Source organism: Acomys minous (assembly GCF_964271855.1).
Source record: "Acomys minous genome assembly, chromosome: 13".
Classification (NCBI taxonomy): Eukaryota; Metazoa; Chordata; class Mammalia; order Rodentia; family Muridae; genus Acomys; species Acomys minous.
This window is the reverse complement of record NC_140495.1, coordinates 64,431,963-64,450,778: the sequence shown is the minus strand read 5'-3', so window position 1 is coordinate 64,450,778 and position 18,816 is coordinate 64,431,963. Positions and strand designations below refer to the sequence as shown.

At 43.8% G+C, this 18,816-nt stretch overlaps 1 protein-coding gene across 1 annotated transcript in view; it reads left to right on the top strand.

Moving 5' to 3' along the window:
• The window catches only part of CYP39A1 (cytochrome P450 family 39 subfamily A member 1), a 67,545-nt gene that overhangs the window by 17,350 nt on the left and 31,379 nt on the right, over positions 1–18,816 (top strand). Inside the window, exon 7 of the mRNA XM_084753290.1 lies at positions 7,699–7,789. Within this exon, the coding sequence (XP_084609416.1) occupies positions 7,699–7,789 (91 nt within the window). The remainder of the gene's footprint in view (positions 1–7,698; positions 7,790–18,816) is intronic.

The window sequence follows — 18,816 nt, the reverse complement described above, 5'->3', positions numbered from 1 at the left end:
TTTGGTGTTTTTTTGTTGTTGTTGTTGTTTTTCGAGACAGGGTTTCTCTGTGTAGCCTTGGCTGTCCTGGACTCACTTTGTAGACCAGGCTGGCCTAGAACTCACAGCGATCCACCTGCCTCTGCCTCCCGAGTGCTGGGATTATAGGCGTGCGCCACCACACCCGGCTGTGTGTTTCTTTTAAAGCTACTATGAACTAGGTTAAAGCTAGGAGGTTAGTCTATGGTTCTCTGCTTAGTCTGCCCTGGTTCCTTATGTTGGCCAAAGTGGAAGAATAGAAAAATGGCTGGCCATGCATTTGTGTTTGACAAAAATAGAAACCGCTCAGCCATCTCTGGCAAGTGTGGTCATTTTTCCCCCTTTAACTTCTAGAAACAAAACTAATGTTTAAGCATGACACATTTCCTGTTTCTAAGGGTCCCAGTCGCTTTACTTTTTTTAACCTGTTGTAAAGAACAAAGAACAGGGATGGCTCTTCCTCCGGCATTTCTGCTCTAACATGTGCCACCACGAGAGTACACTGTTCGTCAGTGCCAGTCACGTGAGGAGCGCCATGCTCTCTTCCCCACTCCCATGTACTATGATAGTCCCCTCTGACTCTTCTCAACTAACTGATTGAGCTACAGCAAAACTGAAGAGCAACTTCCCAAACATCCACACAACGGCCACAGTCAGGGCATCAGTTCTCAGGGACTCACCAGCCAGGTCCCCCGAAGAAAGCCACACAAAGCACTATTGATCGGACACAGAGGTCAGTCCTTTGAGATTGGGGCTGGCACTGGTCTGAAAGGACGTGTCCGAGGATGACTGAAAGTTTCCTCTTGCTGGGCCTTCCTTGTTGGCACCTCCCAGAGGCAGTGTGAAGCCTGAGCAGAGACCTGGGAAAGGCCTTTGCATCAGATCTGAAGCCAGTTCCCATAGCTGGGTGACAGTGGGCCAGCTAGACCTTTAACCTCTCCCAGGCTGCGTCCGTGTCCTCATTTGAACTGCTTCCAGGGATGGTTGGCAAGATTTTACTGGAAGTAATGAAAAGTGCCTAACAATATTGGTGCTCAATAAATAATATGTGTATGCTGTATATAAACACATCACCCTCACTGAAATCAAAGGCTTCTTTTAATGTTCCATTAATAATGAATATAGACTGCCATGCATCCCAAAGGCTTGACTCCTGTCTTAGTTAGTGTTCTATTGCTATGAAGAGGCACCATGACCATGGCAGCTCTTATAAAGGAAAGCATTTAATTGGGGCTGGCCTACAGTTTCAGAGGTTTAGTCCATTTTCATCACTGTGGGAAGCATGGCAGCATCCAGGCAGACATGGTGCTGGAGAAGGAGCTGAAAGATCTGCATTCATATTGGTAGATAGCAGGAAGAGACAAATGCCACACTTCCTTCCACAATGTCACACCTACTCCAACAAGGCTGCACCTCCGAAGAGTGCTATTCCCTATGAGCTTATGGAGGCCATTTTCTTTCAAACATTTTCCTTTCCCTCCCTGGTTCCCTTAGGCTTGTAGCCATATCATAATGCAGAAAAGCATCGAGTCCATCTTTAAAGATCCCCCGTAGTGTGTATTCGTCTCAACCCTACAAAAGTCCAAAGTCTCTTCTAAGACCCATGACAATCTCTTAACTGTAATCCCCTGTAAAAACCAAAATAAAAAAAGCAGATCACATACTTTCAACATGCAATGGCACAGGACATACATTATGATTCCAAAAAGATGGAGCGGGAACATAGTGAGGAAATACTGGCCCAAAGCAAGATTGAAAACCAACTGGGCAAACTCCAAACTCTGCATCTCCATATCTGAGTCAAAGAGTTCTTTAGGTCTCTAATTCCTTTCAGCTTTGTTGACTGCAACACACCTCTTTCTCTACAGTTGATTCCATCGCTTTTAGCAGCTTTCTTCTGTATCCCATGACGCTGGCATCTCTAACATCCTGGGGTCTTCAAGGCAACCTAGGATTTACCTTCACAGCATCACACAAAGGCTTCTCTGGGCATCCACACAGGGACACCCTTGACACATGCCTGGCCCCAGCGCCGTTCCCTAGCTGCGGAGGGAGATTCCACAACCACTCTCTCCTATCCTCAAAACCACGTGGTGGAAGCTGCCACGTTCTGCTGCTTGCTGGGCTGGAACATGGCTCCTTGTCTAATCACCTCTTCACCAGCTTTCTGTTTATGATGGTTTCCTTCACTGCCTAAGCTTGGCTATCCTGAAATGAACTGTAGACCAGGCTGGCCTCAGACCTTCCTGCCTCTCCCTCTAGAGTGCAGGAATTAAACGCATAAATCACCACACCAGGCCCTACGCTTTTCTTTATTTCCTTTAATTCCCAAGCTTAGCTGCTTGGGATCGTGTCCTAAAGTCAACCACCTCCTTTATTCCATTTAACACCAGGATTTTCTTTAATCTGTTTATCCCCTTGAATTCAGGCTTTAGCTCCATTCCATTTCCTGGTGGCCCCCTTTCTCCTTGAATTATACGTGCTGTATTTTTTCCTTGTTAGGCTTGCTCTTTTTCATTATAGATCTTCATAAGAGTGAACACTAAAAATCACACAACCGAGTTGATACTAGGGTGTTTTGAGGTTTCCTCTGCCAAAGCGATTAATCCAAAACTCTTTGATTTAGCCTCAGGCGGATTTTTTTTTTTTTTGTCAAGGGCAGAAGGAAGCTGCATCCTTCACCAAAATATCACAAGAACAGTCTCTAGGACAAATACAAATATTCTTTTCCTCTGGCATCTCTTGGACTGGGCCCCTATAGTTGAAAATCCCCCTCCACACCATGGCCTTCCTTCCATCCTTCTACTAGGATGGTCCATTAAGCTCCACTTAGGGGGTTCAACTGCTTTTCTAATCCAGACTCCCAGAGGCCACATTTCTCCAAACAAAAACATGCTCTGGTCTATCGCAACGATACCCCGCTCCTGGTTTCAACTTCTGTCTTAGTGTTTTGCTGCTGCGAAGAGACACACCATGACCATGGCAATTCTTATAACAGAGGATATTTGACTGGGGCTGGCTTCAGAGGTTTAGTCCGTTCTCAGCATAGCGGACGCGTCGTGGTGTAACAGGCAGACTTGGTGCTGAAGAGGAGCTGAGAGTTCTACGTAGGGATTGGCAGGCAGCAGGAAGAGAGGAAAGCCGCACGGGGCCTGACTTGAACATCTGAAATCTCAAAGCCGGACCTCTAGTGACAGTTCCTCCAGCAAGGTCATACCTCCTAATAGCTCTGGGGGCTGTTTTCTTTCAAACTGCCACGACTCATCAATGACCAATATGGGTGTGGCTCTGCAGTCTTGGCTTTTTAAGATCACCCATTGCTAAAGAAACCCTAAGAGCTGTAAGTGGTGGACAGGTCATTTCTTTGGCCTCTCTCCTACCTTCAAGCCCATGGGACTCACAGCCTGCTCTATCGATGCGATTTCCACCAGCCCCACCCAGAGGCACTGTTGTGGCCTACTTGCGCTTTGACAGACCCTCTTACGGTATGGGCCATACTTCATGAGGTTATCTTGATGGAAGAAACCATTTCCTAGGTCTAAGAAGTTCTTGACTAGCAAATGAACTTTCTAGAACATTTCTCCTGCAACATCAAAGGGGACTTTTGCCATTTCTATCTGCCGCATCTCTGAAGTTCTAACTGTGCTGAGTGGCCATCCTGGCTTCATTCTTCTCAGAGATGTTGTCATGAGGCACATGTGTGGCCTTGCGCAGTAACCTCTCTCCCCCTCCCCCACTGTGCGTATCTCACGTCTCTAACTAGATGTGACGTTCTTTGAGTCCCCTGTAGTCACGTAGCCCAGGCTGGCCTCACATTAGCTGTGTCAGGGAGGGTGGCCTTGATCTCCTTATCCTTTCTTTTGCCTTCACATCCCACATTCTGGGATTACCATCCTGTACCACCACACTAAAAGTACATGGTTTGTTTCAAACTACTTATTTCACTTTATGTGTGAGTGTTTTACGTGTGCATGTGTGTACTATGTACATACCTCCTGCCTGTGGTGGTCAGATGACATCAGATCCCCAGAACTGGAGTTCTGGGCGGTTGTGAGCTGTTGCGCTGGTGTTGGGAACTGATCTCAGCTCCTCTGCGAGGGTAACAAGTGCTGTCAACCTCTTAGCTGTCTTGCCAGTCCTCAGAAGTACTGCCTTAAAGACAGAAAACAGCAGACTTTAAAAACGAGAACTCTGTTAAGGGAAGAAGGCACATAGCACACTATCTTGCAGCCATTTGTTACTGAGCTGAATTCTAGTGTTTGCCATAAAAATAAGTGGTACCCAATTTTAGTGATTCTCAAAACCAGCCAGGCGCACAGGACTTTGAGCCCTTCTCGAGTTACCGGGGGATCTGTGGTCATCACTGCAGCTCTTTACCCAGCGTGAAATCCGGCTTCAAAATACAACAGATTGAGTATAGAGTGGTTGTTAATCAAGTCCAACAGCTCAGCACTTCCACTGAAGCTCACAGGAGGAAGAACTGGAGGAGGGAGCTGTCTGAGCAGTGTGAGAAGATGAGCTTCCTAACATGATGCTGCCCTAAAGAGTCTCCTCATTCCTTCTGCTGTATCAAGGCTCCACATCCTTGGGCTACCAACTTAATGCACCAGGGAGAAAACCAGCAGCCTGAGCTGGGCTCCTTTCAGCATTATGTCCCTTCAGCGCTGTTCTTCCTCTTTTGACCACGTGGGGGAGGATTGGGATCATGCCGAGGGACAGCCTGCTTCACAAAAGCAACGAAGGGATGGAAAGGACTTCAGTTATTCCAAGTGTTATCTTGGTCACCTCAGAATGGTTTTCAAATTAATTTTCCTTTTTTGCCACATACAGCTGCCTTATTTATTTTTATTTAAAATTTTCATGAAAAAAAAGATTTATTTATTATTTTGTAAATATGAGTGCTCTTCTTTCTTCATGCACACCAGAAAAGGGATTCAGATTCCATTATAGATGGCTGTGAGCCACCATGTGGGTGCTGGGAGTTGAACTCAGGACCTCTGGAAGAGCAGCCAGTGCTCTTAACCACTGAGCCATCTTTCTAACCCCCTTCCATTTTTCTTTTCTTTCTTTCTTTCTTTCTTTCTTTCTTTCTTTTTTTTTTGAGAATTTCATGTATGTACTGTATGTACTGTATTTGTGTTATTTTCACCCCACCCTTGTCCCCCAATGCCTCCTGTGCCCACCTCCCGTCCTTCTTAAGTTCATGATCTCTCTTTTAATATTCCTTAATAATCTTTAAGTAATAGATGCTTCTAGGAGAAAAATGAAAGAGAAACCCAAGCTTCTCAAGGTTTTATACATTCCTGTATTGTTTAGCCTTAGAAGCAAAAACTTCTGCCTCAGCAGGAAGCTCATATTTTGGTGGTGGAGGGGGGCAGTGAAGTTATTTTTAGTAAAAGAATAAAGCAGGCTTTCCAAGGGTGGCAAAGTGAGCTGAAGGTCAGAAGGAGGCTGGATGTGGGCTTATCAGAAGCTCCTATTCCAAAGCCTGGAAATGAGACTTGGCCTTTCCTGGGAACTGACCGGATCATCAGGCACTCTTTGGTGGGGTGGGTCAAGCTGCCCTTCATCAATGGCATGGCCAACATGTGCTCTCAGGCGACCACCATGTGCCCACTGACATGATTAGCACTTATTCTTGCAGGGGGGGAGCATGAATTAAGGAATGACACGCTAAGCCGAAACAGTGACTTATTCTGTGGGTTCTCTGTCACGCCATAATTTTCTTTTTCTTGGAGCGAATTCAAAGGAAGGTTAGGCCCTACTGGGGGGTCAATTCACGCACAGTGCTCCGGGCCTTCAAGGTGAAGTTGTGTGTGGGGTTGGCGTACTGTGTAGTGGTGGGATTGTCATGGCACTGTCCGTGGAATGCCTGTGTTCACCACAATGTTTCCCTACACACCTTTCTGGCTCTGACGTCTCATGAGTGTTTGTCTCCTCCACCTCTGCCATCTCAGACTGGTCCAGCAGCTCCCAGTAGGAAACTCATTTTGAAGAACATTTTTATCTTACACATCTTATATAGGGAAGGCACGAAGTCCTCTTTTTTTTTTCTGAATTAATTTTTTTTGATAAATATTAGGAATGAAGAAAACCAACCTCCATAAGTGCATTAACTCTTGAATAAGAACATAAACATGGAGACTGTTACAGGGCATTATTGGGGTTGAGGGGACAGGTATGCAGGCAAGAGAGGGAATCCACAGAAGCTGAGCAGCCCAGGCTAGAAGCAGGATTCTTACACAACCCAGAAGATGGATGCTGTAGTCTTGATAGGAGACATTTATAATGTATTATGAATTCTAGTAGAGAGCTTTGCTTTCTGATCTGTACTGGCAGCAGCTGCACTCAACTTTGTTTTAAATCCAAGAGTGAGGCTTCAAGCTCCTATGAAGAGCAAGTAGGGAATCACTCATCTGTTGCCCTGAGTTGTGACAGGGCATTGAAAGTGGCTTTATAAGATGCTAAATAATTCTGATAGGCCAACACAGAGCATTTGCAGATGTACCTGGATGCAAAATGGCTTTGTTCTCGTAGTGAACTCTCATACTGTGTCTTGTTTTTTATTTTGTTTTAATCTGGGCAGGGAAGTGTTGGGTGTTGAACACAGGGCTTTGTATGTTCATACCCTACAAGTTCCCTACCACTGAGCTACATCTCCAGTTCCCCATAATTTACTTAATTAGATTTAAGTGTGGTTTCCTGGAATTATTTAAAATTAATATGTTTCATTTGCAAGAAGAAATATTTCCCCCCCCTCAACATAGCCAGCCTACTATGAAATTCAGAAATGTCTCTACTTCCTAATTGCTTAGATTATAGCTATGTGCCACCATTCTATGCTGCTTTATTTCTATTTTAAGGAAATTAAATCACGACAATATGTTATGATGTTTAACATTTTTTCTTTTTTTAAAAAAAGATTTGTTTATTAATTATGTATACAGTGATCTGCCTGCATTGTACTTGTGTGCCAGAAGAGGGCACTAGATCTCATTATTGATGGCTGTGAGCCACCATGGGGTTGCTTGGAATTGAACTCAGGACCTTTGGAAGAGCAGATAGTGCCCTTAACCTCTGAGCCATCTCTCCAGCCTCTGCATTAACATTCTTAAGTGTTATGATTTGCTCTGCATATTTAGTGCATGGCTACATGATGTGCTATAGTGCTTGTTAGTGAACACAGTCCTGAACCTTGTCCACTTCAGCAAAGACAGTTTACTCTATACAAATACTATAGCTAAACCACAGTGACAGAATCACTGTGTGGATTTGACTGCTTAGAGGTATATGATACCCCTCTTGTTCATAAAATCTAATTGTTTTGAATGGTGATATTTAATCGCATCCTTTCTTAAACTGTTTCTATTTTATATGTGTGGGTGTTTTACCTACAAATGCCTCAGCACCACGTGTGTGTAATATCCACAGAGGCCAGAAGATGGTGTACAATCCTCCAGGCCTGAAATCATAGATGCCCATGAGCTGTGATGTAGGCTTCTTAGAATCAAGTTCATGTCCTTTGGAAGGACAGCCAGAGCTCTTGACTACTAAGCCGTCTCTCCACCCCTAACAGTATGCTTTGAGGTTGACTGAATCTTTCAGTGGCCTATGGATAACACTAAATCTTCTCCCATTACCTTGTGAAAAGGTTTTATAGTGTATGTTCCTCTTTTCCAGATTGCATACTGGACACTTGCGTTTGTCCTGTCTCATCCTGATATCCACAGGACCATTTTAGAAGGCATATCATCTGTGTTTGGCACTGCAGGTACCAAATTAATTTACATAATCAAGGACACATTTTGTATAATATGGATTTCATCTTGAATGTCTACTGTGTTTTAAAGTTGGGGACCAGGGCTGGTAAAATGCTGGCTACACATGTGTGAGGACCTAAGCTTATTCATTCTCTATCACCTACATTAAAAAGACACTTATAATGCTGGTGCTTAACATGTGAAATCATGGGACGTGTTATAAAAATTTAAAAATAATTTGATTTTCTTATTTAATAGTATAGTATCATTGTATAAGATATGACGCCAGCTAAAATCGCTCCCTCTCATGCCTCCTCCAGGATGGCTAAAAATATCATTTGAAAAAAAATTTTTGGAATTGTTTTTCCAAAGTCAAGCAAGCTTGACTAGCAAGGCTACATAAGCAATGCCCTGGTCCTGCCAGTCCTAAAGGAGAACCCAGGCGTGCTGCGCTTTATCTTGTGGTGATTCGAGCATTAGAATCATTGAGAACTAACGGCTCTCACAGTTGGGATTCCAGAAACACAGATGAATACCAGGACAGGCTGTTGCCCTTCATAGAGCTCAGGCCTGCAGAGCTGAGGAGAGATGTGCAAAGACCGAGGAGTCTGTAGGTGAATAAACCGTGAGCACCCTGTCTCACGCGCTCTGTCCCCATTTGCCGGAGTTCCCTGCCATTGAGTTCTCCAGATTCCTGGTCTTTGAGAGTGTGGGGATAATGTGGGGAACCCAAGCCACCCAGAGGCCACAACTGCAGTGGGACTTTAATCTGAGTGTCTGCAGAGCTTGAATTCGGAGCTCTTAGATGTGGCTCCAGCATGAGGAGACAAAACCCTTTCTCCCCTTCTGCGTCTGCATTTGTTCTCAGAACTCATTATTCTCTCTAAGTAGAGCAACAGTCCCTTCAGACAGTGTGTCATGGTAACTGCTGCACTGTATCCGTGATTTCCACTGTAATTCATTACTATATAACAGAAAAAAAAAGACTGGTAAAAGATATAAAACTTAAAATTAATTATGCATACAAAAGTAGCTCAGAGCACTCTGAATAAATAAGATAGTTCCAGAACCATCCGTGGCTAAGCTGTAGTAGTGGCTCAGGAATTTAGATGTGGGATGAGGCTGTGATGTCAGGATATTGAGGAAGATATTCACGAATCTCTACAAAGGAACATGTCAAAGAAGAAATAGTAAAGTGTATTATCAAAGTGTCCTCCAGAAACACAGAGCCAATAAGAGATGGCTGGATAGATTGGTAGGTAGTTAGGTGTATAATTAGGTGGATGACAAATGCATAGATCTAGAAAGAGATTTATCCTATATTGTTAAAGCTTATTTTTGCGTTTAAATATATGGGTATTCATGTATCTGCACGTTGGTTATAAGCAAGTTGGTGCAGGTGCCGACAGATGTTATCACATCCCCTGTAGCTGAAGTTACAGGCAGTTGTGAGCCATCTGGTGTGGTTACTGGGGACTGAACTTGAGTCCTTTGCAAGAGGCGCAGCATGAGATCCTGACCACAGCTCTCTCTCCAGCCCTCAGAAAGAGGTGTGTTATGAGAAGTTGGTCGCTGTGGCTTCAGACCCTAAAATTACAGTACTTTTCATATCTGCTCACGGAATTAAGAGGTTTCTTCATAACTGGACATTGATTCATTCATACCAGGAATCTGTAAGCCTCCTGTTCTTTGCAGAGGGCCTCTGTGTGCACGTCAGGTGCTTTCAGCATCTCGCCAGTCCTTGAGGACTCTGCCTTGGCTCCTCCTGCCCTCTGTTTGTGCCTAGCCCCGTGGACAGCCACAGCAGGAGGCTTAGGGTGTCTCCTCTGTCTTCTTGAGCCTTAGTACAGCCCTGGGTAAATGGCCGTTGGCTTGTGAGGGAAAACACAGCTTGTTGAAGCCACTACAGGCACTGGTTTCCTGGCTTTAGTTCCCATCTTTGTAGTTTACCTGTTGTTGGTCTCATCTACTGTCTATTGCGTCAGGTGCCTGCAGAGGTGAACCTTTATCTGTTTCCCTCCCAGTATCCTCAGGAAAAGCATCCTTACTTTTCAGCTTTAGAAATTTGGAAGACATCATGATTAAATTCTTGACAGCCATCAGTTTAATAATACACAAACGGACTAAGACTATTGCCAGGTGTCAAATACTGTATAAGAAAAGAAAACAGAATTGAACGTGCACAATCACCGGTGCCAGGAGCAGAAAGGAGTTGAGGAGGTGAGTCAGGTCAGCCTTATTGGCAAGACAGATTTGAGCAAGGACTTGAAGGGCCTTAGGGCTGGACACACAGGTATCTAGAGGCAGAGGCTGCAGGTGGGACCACAGCGTGTGCCCACAGGACCTGAAATTCTGCTAAAACTGTCTCGTCATTTAACCCATATCAGATTGTTCAAGAAATGGATCCGCCATAGAGAGAGGCACTCAGAGGTCCCATCTCCTGCGGCCTTTCCCGTCCTCCGGACAGGTGTACGCCCTGTCTTTCTTATTTTTTATTTGTTTGTTGTTTTGTTTTGTTTTGCTTTAACCATAAGAACTTATCTAGTTCGTGGCTTCATTTTACTGGGCTGTATGCTCCCAAGTCATTTCTAGAAATTTCTAAGATAATGATGTACTGTTGCTAATCACAGCCGACGCTCTGGGGGGATGCGTCTTGTCTCATCCTTTTCCCTTTTCTGCTGCTGAGACCACCCGTGGTCCTGTCCCTCCTGTGACTCCATTCATCCCCCCCCCCCCCCCCCCGCTTCCCCCCAGATCTTGGGCTCCACCCGCTATGTCTGTGTATGGCCAACGGGGTTTCCCAGAATGAGCAGCAGGAGCTCACTCCAGCTGACCAAGGCTGGTGTTTGTTTGTTTCGGTCTTAAGACATTTGTGAAAATGTCGTGGGATTTCCAGAAAAGTTAGACCTGCTGTGCCTGGAGGACATGGCCAGAAACTGTGCTCCTAACCAGGCCATAGACTGTCTGGCAAACCCAGTGTGCCCACTAATGCCAAGCACATGGTGACGCTGGCAAAGGGCGCTAAGTGACACTGTGTCCCTGGGAACTTCAGCCAGTGAAACCTGCAACTGGCGCCAGGAAAATCAAAATCTCAGTCTCCATTTCTTCCTATCACTCACTTTTCCCTCCTTTTATTCATTTTTATTCTTCTTATTCATATGTAGATTCATGTGTGTGCATCTTCACAGGTGTATGTGTATTTACAGGTGTGTGTATGTATTTGTGTGTGTGAGTGTGTATATGAGAGAATGTGTGTGTGAGAGAGAGTGTGTGTGTTTGTGTGTGTGAGTATATGTGTATTCATAGATGTGTGTGAGGAGAGACAGAGAGAGAGAGACAGAGAGAGAGACAGAGAGAGACAGACAGACAGACAGACAGAGACAGACAGACGGACAGATAGACAGAGACAGACAGACAGACAGACAGACAGAGCCAGCCAGCCTGAGAAGGCCATAAGAAGAACACTGGCTCTACTCCAGACATGGCTTCCTGGTCCTCTGTGAGAGCAGCAGGTGTTCTTCACTGCTGAGCCATATTTCTAGTCCTGTTACCACTAACTCCTAATTCAAGAAAGGAGACTTTTTGATCTGATCTGAAGCCTTTCTTCCTGGTGATGTCTGAGCTTCATGGGAGACGAGGAAAGCAAGGAGACAAGGTTTGTACTCTCCGGTCTCAGGCAAGCTTCTGCTGAAACACACGTGATGATGATGATGTGTGTAAATTACGTACATATGTTATGCACCAATATGAGTAGAAGAAACATGCTATATAATATTATTATAAAAATACACACACGCACACACGTGCACACATGCACATGGATGTACAAGGAACACATGCAGAGGCCAAAGCAGTGTGTCAGGTAGTCTCTTACCTAGCTCCGCTCACTCACCGAGACAGGGTCTCTCACTGCCCTTGTATGTTTCCAGCTAGCCCGGAACCTGCACTTCTCAAAGATCTTTCTGTCTCCAGCCTTCGGTGCGGGAGTAACTGGCATTCCGTGGACTTGCTATGTGTGGGTCCTGGGACCCAAACTGCAATCCTTGTATTTGCACAGCAAGCCATCTCTCCATCCCCCAGCTGGCAGTTAAAAAAAAGAAAAAAAAAAAAACAACGCAACGATTACCTTAAGTCACTGTGTGCCAGCCAAAAACAAATGTTCATTCCCTTTATTGTTTCTAAACTATTCGCAAACTGAGAGTTCAGTTAGACTCTGATTCTCTGTTACAACGAAGAGTTTCTTTCTTCTCTGAAGTTTCATCTGTTCTCAGAATGGTGAGTATTGCTGCGCCCACAGAATTGCAGAAGAAAATTAAAACGCTAATCTCTTTGCTTTAAATGAAAGTACATATTATTTATTAAGTTACATGTTAGTTATTAATTATTTTTTAAAACATACATATTTTTTGTTGTTTTCGAGACAGGGTTTTCTGTGTGTCCCAGGCTAGCCTTGAACTCACCGGTTAAGTCCAGGCTAACCTCAAGGCTTTCGGGAACCCTGAGTGCTGGGAGTACAGGCTGTGCCATCACACTGGCCTGTGTCATCACACCCACCCACCGCTGAGGGTGCAAACACCGAAGCCCATGCTGATAAGCTCTTGAAACATCTGTTCATTTCACTTTGTGTCGTTTTCTCAAGATAACACTCAGGCAACACGGAGTCAGCGTGTGTGCGCCTGTTCATTGGCGGGCAGCCAAAAATAATCTGTGCCTTTAATACTTACGTTGTATCCACTGTGTTAGAGGCAATTTTCTTTCCTCACTCTGGAGTTTCTCGCTGGGAATTTGCCCATCAGTGGTACTTGATCAGTCTTAAAAACAAGCAGACAGCAGGCAGATAAAAACCACTTATTTTTCTTCCCTACATACTCTTTATGTTTTATGTTATGAACGTTTTTATTTATTTACTTCATTTTTAAATCATGGGGTGGCATCCACAGCACCCTGTTTTCTACATATAATCTTACTATGCTTTATTAAAGGTTAAATTTATCTGTTGGTTAATTTTAGTATTTTAATTTAATTAAAACATCTCTCCCTATCCTTTCCCCCCTCCAAGCCCTCCTGTATTTCCTTCCTCACTCTCCTTTAAATTCCTGGCCTCTTTTTCCATTAGTTGTTATCGCATGCATGCATGAATTTGTATTTGCATATATATCACTGAGAATACCTGTTGAGTCAATCTTCCTCTCCCCTTCGCCTGTTGATTTACAAGGTATTGGCGTCATTAACACAAATATACCTCGACACAATTGATTCTTTGACATATAAATCATAAAATGCTCAGGGAAAAATTCCCATCTGGGGGCTGCAGAGAAGACTCAGTAGGTAAGAGCTTTCCCTGCTCTTACAGAAGTCAAAAGTGCCATTCCCAGTACCACGTCGGGTGATTCACAAGCTCCGATGGTAACTCCCACTCCAGGGCATGCAATGCCTTCTTATGCATTCGTGAGTACATCCCATACACAGACATAAAACTAATAATAAATCTGAAAAAAAAAACCTCACCCTATTGGATTAGAGTCAGAAGTAGAGCCATGCATTTCCATCCTGTTAGTCACTAACTTGTGACTCTGAACACAAGAGAAACCTTACCCACAGCCAATAATACTTTTAATGTTCGGTTTGCTTTTGTTCTGGGCACCGCTGCCTTTGGATTGGAACAGCAATCCTGGAATGTACTGACACTTTGCACGGCCAGGTGCAAACCCTGGCTTTTCTAATTAACGTACATATGTCAGCAAACCCGCGAAATCAAAATGAAGCCCAGGCCCCCGGGGTGACCTTCTAGGTGAATGTGGCTCTGCCCTTGCTGGCTTCATTAGCTCACGGGGACAGTTTTGCTGCATTGCGGCATTTGCCCTTACTCCAAGTTGAGAGCTCATGGCCTGTTATCACTTACTTGCACACTAACTCAGCTTCCCTCTGCTTGGCCGTGTCTCCGCACCCTCTTGCCAACCAATAACAGATTCTTGAACAATTCCACCCCGCCATTCCAGCTGATTTAACTCTTCCCCAGGTAGCAGGGGCTCAGGGGCTGATAACCAGGGCTTTGACTGGAATGGGTCTTTTTGGCCGTTTTTGTGACGAATTATAACGATGGGGGGGGGGGGGGAAAGGTCAAGTAATAGAACCAAGATTATTCCAGTAGTGTTATGGACCCAGAATACTTATTGTATTAAAGAACTTCTCCACTTCCACTTGAAATCTGATAACCTGAGTTTAATGTTGGGATTTCCAGGCTAATGTGTATCATACAGGAAATATTTCACAAGGCTCATTTTCCTTTGCTAGCCTGGCCTTTATATGCTGGGTTGGACCTATGATGCAATAGATTACACAGAAGCATGTTACAACAGGGTTTTCAGTCGCCAACCTTGATAACTGTATCTAGCTATTTACAAAAGCAAGAGGTTACCTCCGACCTACCCCAAATTCCATCTTTTCTAGCCCCAATATATAATTTATCTTTTGTCCCTCTTCACAAACTTGTGACAATCCCATTTGTTTGATTTATTTATTTATTGTTATATATACAGTGCTCTATTTGCATGTACACCTGCAAGCCAGAAGAGGACATCAGATCCTGTTATAGATGGTCATGAGCCACCATGTGGTTGCTGGGAATTGAACTCAGGACTTCTGGAAGAGCAGTCAGTGCTCTTCAGAGAAGGGTAGGCTTAGAAAGGCACACTTGGCATGAAAGGAGAAATATGTCCAGGACCATCAACTAAAGTAGACACACCAGGGAGAGCCTTGTCAGGAAACCCCATGGCGGCTTCTCGTTCTTAAAGGATAGTGATAGCTGCTTCCAGAGGCCTTTCTGCTTGCTCCCTCAACCTCTGGGCCATGTCTCCAGCCCCTGGCCATCCCATTGTCATTACCTGTAAATAAGGATACCTATTGAAGGCTTTCATACATAGAAAATTGATCGCAAATGCTGTGGCCCTTAGAACATTTTCTTCACCCATTCTTGCTCAATAAGAGATGTGCTCACTATTATAAGTGAATATGTATTTCCTCTGAGAGAAAAAAAAGGAGAAAAAGTCTTAATTGTGGGAGGATGTTTCTGAACTAAAGTGGATATATAATTTAGAAACTAGAGTTCTCAAATATTCCTTATATTGAGTTTTTAAAATTTCTAAAATGAAAGGGGAGATATAAAATCTGTTCCCTAATCTCAGAATGTAGTAAATTATTTTTTTGTATTTTATTTTTTTTAATTTTTAAAAAAAATTATTAATTTATTCTTGTTACATCTCAATGGTTATCCCATCCCTTGTATCCTCCCATTCTTCCCTCCCTCCCATTTTCCCCTTATTCCCCTCCCCTATGACTGTTCCTAAGGGGGATTACCTCCCCCTGTATATGCTCATAGGGTATCAAGTCTCTTCTTGGTAACCTGCTGTCCTTCCTCTGAGTGCTACCAGGCCAGGGGACATGGTCAAATATGAGGCACCAGGGTTCGTGTGAAAGTCATACCCGACTCTCCACTCAACTGTGGAGAGTGTTCTGTCCATTGGCTAGATCTGGGTAGTTTACTACCTGTATTGTCCTTGGCTGATGCCTTAGTTTGAGTGGGACCCCTGGGCCCAGTAAATTCTTATTTCCCGATTCTGTTGAGAGTTCCCTCTCCTTTCTGAACAACAGACTTTCTGGTAAGCTCATCTTCAAGTGTTTGGCTGAGGAGATAACCCAGGACATTAGACACCTTTATTCCCTGACGGCATTGGTACCATTGCTTCATTACTTGTGAGTAGGAGTCAAGAAAAATAATTTTTCAGTATAATTTTCTGAGATGAAAGTCCAAATTGCTTGAGCTGAGGAGATAGCTCAGTGGTTAATAACTTGCTAGGCCAGCACAAGAGTGAAGTTTGGATCCCAGGAACCCACATGAAGGCTGGGTGGGTGTGATGCCCCACAGAAATCTACAGCCAATGGAAGGCAGAGTTGGGCCATCTCCTGAGCAATCTGGCTATTAGGCAACTTCTGGTTTTTATTGAGAAATCTTGCCTCATTTTATACAGTACAAGTTTGATCATGGATAATTACTAGCATGAACTTCTGACCTCCATATGGACATGTGCTTATACACAGTTGTGCCCACAACATGTATACACACACACACACACACACACACACAGTTCGCCACACACACACACTCCTGAAAATGAGCAGAAAGTCTAAAATAGTAACACTTTATTCATTTGTTCTTTTTTTTTTTAAGGGAAATTATTATAAAATTTAGCAAGTAAATCTCTGGGCCGAACTTCAGTAGGAACCATTGCTAGATCGTGACATATCAGTTCGTTTTCCAAAGGTCATTTCACATGTTTTTATCACTAGCCACACTTTTTAAAAAAGATTTATTTATTTATTATGCATATACACCTGCAGGCCAGAAGGTGGCACCAGATCTCATTACAGATGGTTGTGAGCCACCATGTGGTTGCTGGGATTGAACTCAGGACCTTTGGAAGAGCAGGCGGTGCTCTTAACCGCTGAGCCATCTCTCCAGCCCTAGTTACACTTCTTCACGGATGTGGGCCTTCATCCTCACACCTCACCTTTAACTGTCTTTAGCAAGCTGGCCTGTGAAGATAATCTTTGTTCAGGGAAGCAAGCAGAAGCAGGCGTCCAGGATTTCAAAAGCAAAGAAGGAAACCGGGGGGCTGTGTAGGAACGGGCATGGTTAGCTTCCCAGGGAATTTGTTATGCTCTTTTCTTCCTCCTTCCCCGCATCTCTTGACAGTACAGCAACACCTGTCTTAAATATAGGGAGCCTCGAGTCAGGGAATAAATACCTCACTGTCCAACCTCACCTCACAACCTCCTTTCTGATTGTGTCTGATTGAATTGTGTCTCAAAAATGCAGTGAATGGCTCAGCACCTCCGGCCCGTTTTCTCACCTTCTGCCAAAACACAGGTTCTTTCCCCAGTTATTGGTTAGGCTCTTACAGAATGTTACTCCAGTGTCACAGGAGAATCAGGGGCCCCTTTTGCGGAACCGATAAAAGAGATTTAAAAACAGGATCAGATAGAAACCTCGAGGACCGGTTTATGAAAGCTCGAGGGAAACACAGCGAGCTTTGCAGAAACCATGGCAACAGCCGGGAGGAGGGAGATGGGGAAGAGGAGGAAAGAATGTCCTGCCTTCTGGGCTAAGGTTGGCAGTGGAGCTCTACAGGCAGCTGTGGACGTTGCAGGGTGTTCAGAGCAAGAGTGAGAAAACTCAGTGTTGTAGCTCACTTGATCTTTTTGCATAACTAGAGCTCCTCTGTTGAGACCTGCTTTAGCATAATTGGAGTTCCTATGCTAATACTTGGTTTTGTCTGTAGCATAACTGAAGCCATTTTTATCTTTAGTCTGCATTTTGATCATGAGGTGAAATCGAGTTCAAGTTCTCAGACTCTACCTGTTTGACACAGGAATAAATAACCTTTACTTACTATTCAGTAATTAAGTACCTGCTGCTTAGAATAAAACAATAGATGGTAAATGCAGTTCTGCTTGAGTTATAGATAAACGTATGTTCTGTTAAACTGCAACACTCTGCTATATTCCTTTATCCCAGAAAGCCGAAAAGCCCCCAAAGTTCCCCTATCCTAAATCCCAGCCAATCAGCTTAAAATGCTTTATCTAGCCACCTAGATACAATGTTCTTGGAACAAAAATGGATTCTTCTTGCTTGGTTGGACACGATAAACCTGGAATAGAATAGATTCTTCCTGCTTGGTTTGGTCTTTTTCTTTAAAAACTCACTTTGAGAATGGCTCAGTGGCACAGTTTGGCTCCTGAGTCCACTCTGTGTCTCTTACTGGTCAGTTTTGATCAGTGTTCAGTTAAACTTTCACCCTTCTGAGCCCGGTGTCCCAGTGATCAGTGCGAGCTATTCTCCAATACCAACACTCAGAGTGTCAAGGGAAGTGTGCTTAGGATTTGGGCCAATGTCTGAAAAAACAGAAAGAAGTAAGAATGAAAGTTATTCTTTTGCACTCTTAGCTGTAAAGATCTGGAAGGGAGTGCCTTGAGGTAGGGCTTCTGGGGGGTATAAGTTTATTTTCTTTTTAAGGGATTAATCATTCCTTCCATTTCATTAGTTTTTCTTCTAGTGAATTGTTTGTTGTTGTTGTTGTTGTTGTTGTTGTTGAGGCATAGTCTCCTGGCTAGGTGATTGACAGGTGCTGTTAAATAAGCTCTAAGAGAAAGGACAGTGGTGTGTAAAGTTCTAGCCTTTGAGATTGATCAGAATGGCATATCCCCACCCAGGTCTTTTTTTTTTTTTCTTTTCTTTCCTTTATTCTTCTTTCTTTCTTTCTTTTTTTTTTTTTAACCAGTAGGAATTAGATTTTCTTCAGTAGGCCTCATCAAAAGCCCACCTTTTCATATGATATCTTCCATCTTAAGGAAGGGGAAGTGTGATGTTTCCTTTTCTCCTGTTACCATGGAAACAGGAGGTAGTGTCCAGAACTGATAATGAGGTAGCCCTCCATCTCTAACGTCCTCCAAGTCGGCTGATGTCTGTTTGGCTGCCCAATATCAGGACTACAGAAACATTTCTTCTGCGTTTTTATTATGTATGTACGTGTATCTATTTGTATGAGGAAAGGGATTTAAAATATGAAAAAGCGGTGGGATTATCTCTGAAGCCCTCCTTTGGTGTTCTAGTTGACTCATGTTCCTCCTTAAGTCCAAAGAAATTATAGTTTCACGATTTATTTTAGACTCTGTTCTTTTTCTTTCTGCCTGGGTGACTCCTACCCACCCTTGTGGGCTTATATGAATTCCAGCCGCAGGCAGGAGGAGATGAATTCCACTGATGCCTGAGTTTCCTTCTCTGAGACTTGCATTATAGTTATTTATAGCCTGATGAATTGTTTCACGCTCTTGTGTCCAAGGTCCTTTAAGGCTGTGATTTTTGTCATTTTGATTCCTTGTTCTCTTTTGGAAATCAGTGGTGGGATATTAGCACGAGTCTGGCTTCTTGTTAGCCTTAAAGGCTGTTGGAAAAGAACATTAGAATATTTATGATGCTGCA